The 12,318-nt window shown below is 35.7% G+C and overlaps 1 protein-coding gene across 6 annotated transcripts in view; it reads left to right on the forward strand.

Moving 5' to 3' along the window:
• Positions 1 to 12,318, forward strand: part of HDX (highly divergent homeobox) — a 180,488-nt gene that overhangs the window by 127,190 nt on the left and 40,980 nt on the right. For 5 of the 6 annotated variants that reach the window (XR_012091938.1, XM_007992175.3, XM_007992176.3 and 2 more), the window contains one exon: positions 9,173 to 9,319. The exons of the other annotated variant lie outside the window; for it this stretch is intronic. Coding sequence is in view for 4 of the 5 variants with exons in the window: in XM_007992175.3 (XP_007990366.1) it covers positions 9,173 to 9,319 (147 nt within the window). In the remaining variant the exon portion in view is untranslated. The remainder of the gene's footprint in view (positions 1 to 9,172; positions 9,320 to 12,318) is intronic. 6 annotated transcript variants of the gene reach the window in all.

The following is a 12,318-nucleotide window of genomic DNA, read 5'->3' on the forward strand; positions in this document are numbered from 1 at the left end:
GAAGGAAGTTCTTTTCAAGAATAAATTTCAAGTAGTTTTGTGATGATAAGTGCTTTATATTAGGCAGCAATCTCCAGAGAAACAGAACTCATACATTGGATGGAGATAAAGAATTGTCTCACACTATTGTGAAGGCAGAGGTCTCATAGTCCTCAGTCTGCAAGCTGGAGGCCAGGGAAAGATGATGTGTAGTATTGGTCTCAGTCCAAAGGCCTGAGAATGAGGAAAGCCAAGTCCAGTAAATTCCAGTCCCAAATCCAGCAGCTTCAAGACCCAAGGAGAGCCAATGCTTCAGTCTGAGTCTAAAGGTTAGAAAAGACCAATGTGCCAGCTCAACAATCAGGCAAGAGGAATTCCCTCATAACCCGGGCTTTTTGTTCAGTTCCAGTCTTCAATTAAATAGATGAGGCCCATTCGCATTAGGAAGGGCAATCTACTTAACTCAATCTACCGATTTATATGTTAATCTAATTCAGAAACATCCTCACGGACACACCCAGAATAATGTTTGACCAAATGCTTGGGCACAGTTTAGCCCAGTCAAATTGACACATTAAATTAACTACCACAAAGATATATTTCAGAAAGTCAAGGATCAGAAACTATTAGAATGTAAACAATAACTCTCTTATTGAAGGATATTAACATCAGGAATGTATTTTTACAACTCGTACAACTCAATACCAAAAACAAATAACCCATTTAAACAATGGGCAAAGGACTTGAATGGGAATTTCTCCAAAAAAGCTACACAAGTAGCCAACAAACATATAAAAAGATGTTCAACATCACTAATCAACAGGGAAATGCAAATCAAAGACTCTATGAGATTTCACCTCATACCAATTAGGATATCTACTGTAAAAACACACACACGTACACACACATGCACACATGTTCAGAAAATGGCAGGGATTAGTAAGGAGATAGATAAATCAAAACCTCTATGCACCGTTAGTGGGAATGGGAGATGGTATATCTGCTGGGGAAAACAGTATGTAGGTTTCTCAAAATATGAAAAATAGAATTACCCTGTGATCCAACAATTCCACTTCTGGGTATATATTCCAAGGAATTAAAAACAGGGTTTTGAAAAGATATTTGTATGCCTATATTCATACCATTATTCACAGCAGCCAAAAGATGAAAATAACCTAAATATTCATCAATGAATGAATGCATGAACAAAAATTTGGTACATGCATACAATGAAATATTATTCAATCTTACAAAGGAAGGAAATTCTGACACATGCTGTGACATAGATGAACTTTGAGGACATTATGCGAAGTTAAATAAACCAGTTACATAAACACAAATATTTCATTATTTTATTTATATGAGCTATCTAGAGTAGTTAAACTAAGGAAGGTTTAATAGAATGGTCATTGCTTGGGGTTGGGGGAGGGAAAATGGGTAGTTTATTGCAGGGGTTCCCACTCCATGAGCCATGGACTGGTACGAGTCCACACAGCAGGAGGTGAGCAGCAAGCAAATGATCATTAATGCGTGAGCTCTGCCTCCTGACAGATCAGTGGCGGCACTCGATTATCATAGGAGCGGGAACCCTATTGTGAACTGTGCATGCAAGGGATCTAGGTTGTGCACTCCTTATGAGAATCTAAATTAATGCCTGCTGATGTGAGGTAAAACAGTTTCATCCTGTAACTATCCTCCTAGGCAACCCTCCCTCATCCATGGAAATATTGTCTTCCATGAAATTGGTCCCTAGTGCCAAAAAGGTTGGGGACTGCTGGTTTAATGGATATGAAAAAGTTCTAGAGATGGGTGGCACAACAGTGTAACTGTACTTAACACTACTGAACTTTACATTGAAAAGTGTTTATAATGGCAAATGTTACGTATATTTACCACAATTTGAAAAATACATCAGTCAAATTAATTTTCTTCCCAGAAAAAGTCACATAAGAGGATTACTTTTGAGGACCTCATATTGCACCTCATGTACTTAACAAGCCATTTTCACTGGAGATAGAAACTGTGTTAATAAATAAATTGAATGAAACAATATATGGAGCATAAGATTTTCTAAAAGTTCACATACACAATTTAAAATTGTAAAACTTTGCTAATAATAAAAATGTACTCAATGTGATTAAAATATCATTGTGTAAAAAAGATAACACTTTAACACATGTTTAGTACAGTTCTTCTCACTAGGAGTATAGAAATTTTTAAAATAAAGAAGAAAGAAAGCCAAGATTCTTTAAGTGAGCATTTAACATGAAAATAAATGCATATGTTCAATAAGCATATAAAATGATTAATCCTCCTTATGCTTCAAGAAAACAAAATAAGAAGCTATGTTTTCACTAAATTGGCAAAAATTACACAGTAGAATAAAACTTAATATTTAAAAAGATAGAGGAAAAAAGGGACCATCATGCATTTCTGCCTTCATTCAAAGGCAGTTTGACAATATTTATTTAATTTTTTAAACTATACTTTAAGTTCTGGGATATGTGTGCAGAATGTGCAGATTTGTTACATAGGTATACACATGCCATGGTGGTTTGCTGCACCTATCAACCTGTCATCTACATTGGGTATTTTTCCTGATGCTATCCCTCCCTGCTCCTCCCACCCCACAACAGGCCTCGGTGTGTGATGTTCCCCTCCCTGTGTCCATGTGTTCTCATTGTTCAACTCCCATTTATGAGTGAGAACATGCAGTGTTTGGTTTTCTGTTCCTGCGTTACTTTGCTGAGAATGATGGTTTCCAGCTTCATGCATGTCCCTGCAAAGGACATGAACTCATCGTTTTTATGGCTGCATAGTATTCTATAGTATATGTGCCACATTTTCTTAACAGTCTATCATTGATGGACATTTGGGTTGGTTCCAAGTCTTTGCTACTGTGAACAGTGCTGCAATAAACATAAGTGTGTATGTGTTTTTATAGTAGAATGATTTAAAAACCTTTGGGTATATACCAAGTAATGGGATTGCTGGGTCAAATGTTATTTCTAGTTCTAGATCCTTGAGGAACTGCCACACTGTCTTCCACATTGGTTGAACTAATTTACACTCCCACCACCAGTGTAAAAGTGTTCCTATTTCTCCACATCCTTTGCAGCATCTACTGTTTCCTGAATTTTTAATGATCGCCATTCTAACTGGTGTGAGATGGTATCTCATTGTGGTTTTGATTTGTATTTCTCTAATGACCAGGGATGATGAGCTTTTTAAAATATATTTGTTGGCTGCATAAATGTCTTCTTTTGAGAAGTGTTTATTTATATCCTTCACCAACTTTTTGATGGGGTTGTTTGATTTTTTCTTGTAAATTTGTTTAAGTTCTTTGTAGGTTCTGGATATTAGCCTTTTGTCAGAAGGATAGATTGCAAAAATTTTCTCCCATTCTGTAGGTTGCCTGTTCACTTTGAGGATAGTTTCTTTTGCTGTGCAGAAGCTCTTTAGTTTAATTAGATTCCATTTGTCAATTGTGGCTTTTGTTGCCATTGCTTTTGGTGTTTTAGTCATGAAGTCTTTGCCCATGCTCAAGTCCTGAATGGTATTGCCTAGGTTTTCTTCTAGGGTTTTTATGGTTTTAGGTCTTACGTTTAAGTCTTTAATCCATCTTGAGTTAATTTTTGTATAAGGTGTAAGGAAGGGTTCCAGTTTCAGTTTTCTGCATGTGGCTAGCAAGTTTTCCCAACACCATCTATTATATAGGGCATCGGCTGGGCATGGTGGCTCCAGCCTGTAATCCCAGAACTTTGGGAGGCTGAGACAGGCGGATCACGAGGTCAGGAGATCGAAACCATCCTGGCTAACACGGTGAAACCCCGTCTCTACTAAAAAAATCCAAAAAAAAAAAAAAAAAAACTAACCGGGCAAGGTGGCAGGTGCCTGTAATCCCAGCTACTCGGGAGGCTGAGGCAGGAGAATGGCGTGAACCTGGGAGGAGGAGCTTGCAGTGAGCTGAGATTCGGCCACTGCACTCCAGCCTGGGTGACAGAGCGAGACTCCGTCTCAAAAAAAAAAACAAAAACAAAAACAAAAACTATAGGACACCATTTCCCCATAACTTGTTTTTGTCAGGTTTGTCAAAGACCAGATGGTTGTAGATGTGTGGTATTATTTATGAGGCCTCTTTTCTGTTCCATTGGTCTATATGTTTGTTTTGGTACCAGTACCATGCCGTTTTGCTTACTGTAGCCTTGTAGTATAGTTTGAAGTCAGGTAGCATTATGCTTCCAGTTTTTTTCTTTTTGCTTAGGATTTTCTTGGCTATATGTGCTCTTTTTTGCTTCCATATACAATTTAAAGTAGTTTTTCCTAATTCTGTGAAGAAAGTCAATGGCAGCTTGATGGGAATACTATTGAGTCTATAAATTACTTTGGGTGCTATGGCCATTTTCACAATATTGATTCTTCCTATTCATGAGTGTGGAATATTTTTCCATTTGTTTGCATCCTCTCTTATTTCCTTGAGCAGTGGTTTGTAGTTTTCCTTGAACAGGTCCTTCACATCTCTTGTAAGTTCTATTCCTATGTATTTTATTCTCTTTGTAACAATTGTGAATGGGAGTTCACTCATGATTTGACTCTCTGTCTATTATTGGTGTATAGGAATGCTTGTGATTTTTGCACATTGATTTTGTATCCTGAGACTTTGCTGAAGTTGCTTATCAGCTTAAGGAGATTTTGGGCTGAGACGATGGGATTTTCTAAATATACAATCATGTCATCTGCAAAAAGAGACAATTTGACTCCCTCCCTTCCTGTTTGAATACAATATATTTCTTTCTCTTGCCTGATTGTCCTGTCCAGAACTTCCAATACTATGTTGAATAGGAGTGGTGAGAGAGGGCATCCTTTCTTGTGCTGGTTTTCAAAGAGAATGCTTCCAGCTTTTGCCTATTCAGTATGATATTGACTGTGGGTTTGTCATAAATAGCTCTAATTATTTTGAGATATATTCCATCAATACCTAGCTTATTAATTTAAATGCACATACTCTTAGGCTCACTAATCACACTTTGTGATCTAAGGTCTAAAATTAAGGCCTCATATTCTGCACATATTGACATCCAGGGAAAACTGGGAGACCCTCAAATGGACCTCCCCATTGTGTTCCTGCAGATAAAATATACTATTCAAATAGCTCTTTATATCATAGGCACCAAACACAATGCCTGTTTATTTCTGAGTCCCTCAGTTCCCTGCTAGTCCACAGAATGATTCAAACAGGCCAATCACATCCTCCTTTGGGAACAAGGAGTTACACCACCTTCTTGTTACTACAAAGCTTGCCTCCCACAGACCCTGCTTGTTTACTGTATTCCTAAGTGTAGCCCCATGTGGCTCTGTATGTCATAAAATGTCCTCAGCCTGTGAGTATATGTGACTAATACACTACTGTTGATCTCATCTATCTAGTGTTGGGTGTCATGGTTTTGACCATCCCAATGACTTTAGGTCAAAAATCCCTTCCTCACCAATGGGAAGCAGAGGAGGTGATCAAAACACACTGCTAGGAATTTCACATCACATATAATGTCCATCAATAGATAACTGTAACTAAAGTGTGGAGTGCCCAGATGATGTAGCACAATGTAGCAGTTAAAAACACTGAGGTACACAAAAAATTAAAAATAGAATTACCATATTACCCACCAGTCTCACATCTGGTATTGAAAAAAAAAAAGAAATCAGGATATCAAGAAGATATCTGCCCTCCAATGTTTACTGTAGCGTTATTCACAATAGCCAAAATATGGAAAAACCTAAATGTCCATAGAGGAAAAAAAAAAAAAAAAAACAGAGAAAATGTTTCTTATACATACAATGGAATTTTATTTAACCTTACAAAGGAAGGAAATCCTGCCATACAGGACAACATGGATGAACCAGGAAGTCATTTTGTTAAGTGAAGTAAGCTAGGCACAGAAAGACTGATACTTCTTGATCCCATTTATATAAGGAATCTAAAGTAGTCAAATTCAGAACCAGAGAGCAGAAAAGTGGTTTTTAGGAGCTGGGGGGAGGGGGAAATGGGGAGTTTGCTGTTCCACGGGTATAAGATTTCAGTTATAAAAGATGAATAGCCAGTGAAACCCCGTCTCTACTAAAAATCCAAAAAATTAGCCGGGCGTGGTGGCAGGCGCCTGTAGTCCCGGCTACAGGGGAGGCTGGAGCAGGAGAATCGGCTTGAATCCAGGAGGCAGAGGTGGCAGTGAGCCAAGATCGCACCACTGCACTCCAGTCTGAGCGACAGAGCGAGACTCTGTCTCAAAAAAAAAAAAAAAAAAAAAAAAAACCTTCTAGAGATCTGCTGTACAACATTGTGCCTATAAGTAACAATACTGAATTGTACATTTAAAATTTTGTTAGGAAGGTTGATGTCACATTGCGCTCTTGTCACTAAAAAAAGACTGAGGCATATGTGTTTTTGATGATTTAGAAAAATCTCTAACACAGTATTAAGTGGAAAAGTTTAGATTTGTAGTATCATGCCAATTGTTTGGCACTAATTCAACACTGCACTTAAAAGGGCAGTGTTGAATTACAGATTTTTAATAGTCATTTCAAAGCAGTTTCATTTAAGTACAAATATATAACTCAGCTCCTCATTTAACCAAGATACATACTTAAAACAGGAAACTCTGCACCCCTGTATCAGTGGTGTCATTTAATGTTATTTAAAAAAGAAAAACAAAGAGCCAAACTCTTAGAAGTGTCGTTGAGGCTGATAAAATGACAGATTTCTTATTATTATACATTGCAATATAAGCCAAGTGAAGTCACTTGTTGTTAAGTACAGTTATCCGGTTACTCGGCCAAAGTCTCAACTTTCACCTAGATTGCCTGGGTTATTGGAATACTACTCTTTTCACAAAATCAACAAGATAATCGCCTGTCTCCTTCACCTCAGCCACAGGTTTAGGTTTCATGATGCTTTGTAAAGTGAAAGTGGTTTGAGAGTCCAATAGAAAAACAAAACTGACTTCAACTTCAAGCTTCCCTAGGGAAAAATTCATCTTCTTTTGTAAAAGTCCACTTTTTTTTTCCTTCTCTAAATGAGTATTCACAGTTTTACTGCGAATTGACTTGTATTACCTTATTTATTTTCTTAGTAAAAATATGCTCTTAGGAACTTTAAAAATAACTGCTTTTCCCCTATATGCTTCTCCTAAATAGGCATTGTCATAATAGGTTGCCTTTAGCATTGCTAGTGCTAAGACCCCAGCACATTTCCAACAAATGAAATCAGGTTTTGTTTAGTTCAGTTTAAAGAATGAAACATGTTTCAATGTCCTCTAAATGAATTACAAATTAATTAGCTGAGTGTGTTCAGCGTTGTGTTCATTATCACTTCTATTGTGACAGTAATGTATGTTAGCTTGCACTGGAGAACATGATGTAAAGGAAAATAATGGGACTATTTATACTGGCTACTTTGATGAATTATTTGAATCTACATAGAATCTTACTATAATTTATCTTGCTCTCTGTTTTATTCTAAGAATTTTAGCTCTGCAACTATTGTGCAATCAATGTTGGCTGAACATCAAATGTGATTTTTATGTTGTAAATAACTAGAGAATTAGTCTTCTTAATTAAAAAAAAAAGAAATTAGATGGCCTGTTTTGATCCATTTATTGGAAACATGTAATTTAGTATTAGTACTTACAATAACTGTTACTCATCAGGGACTTTTTAAGTAGGAGAGAACAGATTTAGGTGATAATGAAATTTATTGGCACACACACAAAATATGATATATCTTATGAAAAAGCATGCTTTAAATATTCAATCTAACTTCACTTCCTTGGTAGTAAACCAAGAATTCATATTTTTTTTCCTTTTGGAGGCTAAATTTACTGTTCAAAAGCTTGTAGCTTTAAAAGAAACACATTTGCAACTGTTGTTTAGTATTACATCAGTTTTAACTATGGTAACCCTTTTTATTAAGTCATGTTTTATATGTTGTGTATATTATTTTCCACTGTTTCCAGAATCTAATTTAGGAGGTTTCATTTTAAATTTCAGTTAGAAAGGAAATGTTGAAAGTATTGTATGTCTGAGGAGTATTTGAGGGCTAGCCTCTGTGTGGGACTTGATCATATCATCTTAGGCAGAAGAACACAACAGAACTCCATACCTCAAGCCGTGAATTGCAACAGCTGCCCCAGACTCACTCTCACAGTCTCTCTCTCTCTCTCTCTCTCTCTCTCTCTCTCTCTCTGTCTCTCTCATTTTTTAGTCTCTCTGTTTCATCAGAAGCACATACACAGGGCTTTGCTGTATATATTTTTAATTGAAGCCCGTGTTTAGATTTTTCCACCATCTCTGAAAATAATTTGAGACTTCACTGGGATAACAACAACTAGAAAAACTCAGATGTTTCTATTTATAGCTCTGCCATGGACTCTCTGTGCCCTGTTGAATGAGTTCTTTGACCTAGCTTTTCCAAAGTAGAGGTCATTATTCTATCACATTTCTAATTTACTTCCTAGGGATACTGAGAATTCATTGAAATAAAACAACATGTAAATCCGATAGTTTATTGAATAAGGAAAACCTAAGGACAAAAAGAGTAGGCTTATTATGAAACTTGATGAGGCCATAAATATGATTTTAGGGCTACCTTATCTCCTTACTTTTCTCTTATTTACATTTTTAATTAATTATAACATCAGTAGGAAACTAACATCTAGATTTGTATGGCAAATCTAGATTAACTTATCAAAAGACAGTACACTAATGTAAGCCTGTCTTTGCTTTTTTGTGTTTAGTATGTGAATGTAAATATTTGTATTATAGAAAAAAATTTAAAAGAATATACTTTACAATATTAACAAGCATTATTTCTAATTTGTAAGTGACTTAAAGTATCTTATTTTTACCTGTATTTTATACAATGAACATGTATTACTTGTGTTATTAAAACTATTTTAAATCACCATTGTTTAATTGCTATCAGTTCAAAAATTCTATGCATTTCCTCCTAGCACACTGTATTGTTATGGAAATTTAAAAATAAAAATGCTTATTTTCAGAATGGGAGGATAGAATAAGAAGTGTGAAATAAATGTTTCTACTATTGTAGCACATCTCACCCTGATGTTTCTCTTTGTAATATTATTACCTTTGATTATTCTAAACTTAAAAATTCAAAACAATTTAAAAATGTGTTTTTCAGCTACAGGACCGCACTCAGTTCAGTGACCGAGACTTAGCCACCCTTAAGAAGTATTGGGACAATGGCATGACTAGCCTGGGCTCTGTTTGTAGAGAGAAAATTGAAGCTGTTGCAACTGAATTAAATGTTGACTGTGAAATAGTTCGGGTAAGACATTTTCTATAATTTTCATGCTATGGTTACTGAGTGGCATAAATTAAAGCTTTAAAATCTTACATGAGGTGCTCTAAGCAATACTAGCAATAAAGTGAAAACATAACCCACAGAATAAGAGATAATATTTTGAAATCATATATCTGATAAGGAATTTGTATCAAAGCATGTAAAGAACAATTACAAGTCAATAATAAAAATGCAAATAACCCAATTTTAAAAATAGGCAAAGGAACTGAATAGACATCTCTCTTAAAAAGATATACATATTGCCAATATTTACTTGAAAATATGTTCAACAGCATTAGTCATTATGGAAATGGAAATAAAAATTACAAGGTGCCATTTACCCACTCTAACAATACTAACATAAAAGGTAGATAATAATGAGTTTTGGCCAGGATATGGATAAATTGTTACCCTTATACGTTGCTGGTAAGAATGTAAAATATTTTAGCAAGTTTGACAATAATCCTCAAAACGTTTAACACTAAGTTCTCATATGACCAAAAATTCCACTGCTGGAATGGATTTCACCTCACTCAAAAGAATAAAAAATGTATGTCCAACTCAAAAAGTTGTACACTGATATTCATAACAGAGTTTTCCATAATATCCAAACAGAAACAGCCCAAACATCCACCAAGTGAATGAATAGAGAACATCTGAGTATATGCATATAATGGACTCTTATAGAGCCATATAAAGGAATGAAATATTAATACATGCTATATAATGGATGAACCTTAAAAACATTATGCTAAATGAAAGAAACCCATTGCGAAAGACCACATATTGTATTATTTCATTTATATGAAGTGTCCACGTTAGGCACACTCTAGAGACAGAAAGTAGGTTAGTAATGCCAGGAGCTGGGGGTAGGGAGGGATGGGAAATGACTGCTAATATGTATAGGGTTTATTTTTGGCATGATCAAAATGTTCCAGATTAGATAGTGGTGACTGGTGCACAGCTCTGTGAATATGTTGAAAACATTTTAATTGTACACATTAAATAAATGAATTGTGTGGTGTTTTAAAAATATCTCAATAACATTGTTTAAAAATTGCCTGAGGTGAATTGAAATATATCTCATATAATGAATGATAGATAAAAAATTATTTTACATTCCCACCTACAGTGTAAAAGTGATCCTATTTCGCACAGCCTTGCCAGCATCTGTTGTTTTTTGACTTTTTAATAATTGCCATTCTGATTGGCGTGAGATGGTATTTCATTGTGGTTTTAATTTGCATTTATCTAAAGATTAGTGATGCTGAGCTTTTTCTCATGTTTGTTGGCTGCTTAAATTTCTTCTCTTGAGAACTCTCTGTTCTTGTCCTTTGCCCAATTTTTAATGGGGTTGTTAGATTTTTACTTGTAAAATTGTTTAAGTTCTTTGTAGATTGTGTATATTAGACCTTAGTCAGATGGGTAGATTGTAAAAATTTTCTCTTTTTGTAAGTTTTCTATTCACTCTGATGATAGTTTCTTTTGCTATGCAGAAACTCTTTTGTTTAATTAGATCCCATTTGTCAATTTTTGCTTTTATTGCAATTACTTTTGATATTTTTGTCATAAAATCTTTTGCCCATGCCCAAGTCCTGAATGGTATTGCCTAGATTTTTTCTAAGGTTTTTATAGTTTTGGGTTTTACATTTAAGTCTTTAATCCAACCATTGTGAAAAATAGTGTGGTGATTCCTCAAAGACTTAAAACCAGAAATACCATTTGACCCAGCAATCCTATTACTGGGCATATACCCAATGAATTATAAATCATCCTATTATAAAGATACATGCACACGTATGTTCATTGCAGCACTATTCACAATAGCAAGGACATGGAAGCAACCCACATGTCCATCAGTGACAGACTGGATAAAGAAAATGTGATACATATACACCGTGGAATACTATGCAGCCATAAAAAGGAATGAGATCATGTCCTTTGCAGGGCCATGGATGAAGCTGGAAGCCATTATCCTCGGCAAACTAACACAGGAACAGAAAACCAAACACCACGTGTTCTCACTTATAAGTGGGAACTGAACAGTGAGAACACATGGACACAGGGAGGGGAGCAACACACACTGGGGCCTGTTGGGGGGTGGGGGAAGGGAGAGCAACAGGATAAATAGCTAATGCATACAAGGCTTAATATCTAGTTCATGGGTTGATAAGTGCAGCAAACCCCTACCACGGCACACATTTACCTTTGTAACAAACCTGCACATCCTACACATTTATCCTGAAACTTAAAATAAAATAAAATAAAATATTAAAATCATAATGATCAATCATCAGAACAGTAGTTTATGTTCCATTTAAAAGATGTTGGTATACAATTTTCAAAGTGGTAGTACTGGTAAGTATTTAACAATCAATTCTTTAAGGGAAAAAAGCCTTAATTAATAGCATTTGCTGATTTCTGTGGTGTAAAGATTCCTACCACAGCTGATTCCATGTCTCACTCAACATAGAGTTAGGAAGAGATGCTAACAGTTGACGCTTGTGAGCAAGTGTAGGTTGACACCAGTACACACACTGGAAGATCATCTCAGTAGATCAAAAGGGAATTACATTAAAGAAGAAGTGACAAAGAGCCAGGCTTGGTAGTACATATCTGTAGTCCCAGCCACTCAGAAGGCTGAGGTGGGAGGATCACTTGAGCCCAAGAGTTCAAGTCAGTATCCCATTGGCTAAAGATTAGTCACATGGTCATACCAAACTACAAGAGAAGCTGCAAATGTGATTTTACTGTGAGAAACCATGTGCCCAGCTAAACCTTCTATTATTCTGGAAGGTGAGCACAAATATGGGGAATAGACAGCAGTCTCTCTCATTAGGACAACCTAATGAGACTCCAGCTCTTATCTCATATATATATGAAGAAAAGAGCAATGTAGAGATAATTTTTAGAGTATAGATTTCTGAAAATAAATACTATTCTCAAAATAAGTACTGCCCTGTTCAGAGTCTTGCTTTTTCTTG

Source organism: Chlorocebus sabaeus, chromosome X (genome assembly GCF_047675955.1).
Source record: "Chlorocebus sabaeus isolate Y175 chromosome X, mChlSab1.0.hap1, whole genome shotgun sequence".
Lineage (NCBI taxonomy): Eukaryota > Metazoa > Chordata > Mammalia > Primates > Cercopithecidae > Chlorocebus > Chlorocebus sabaeus.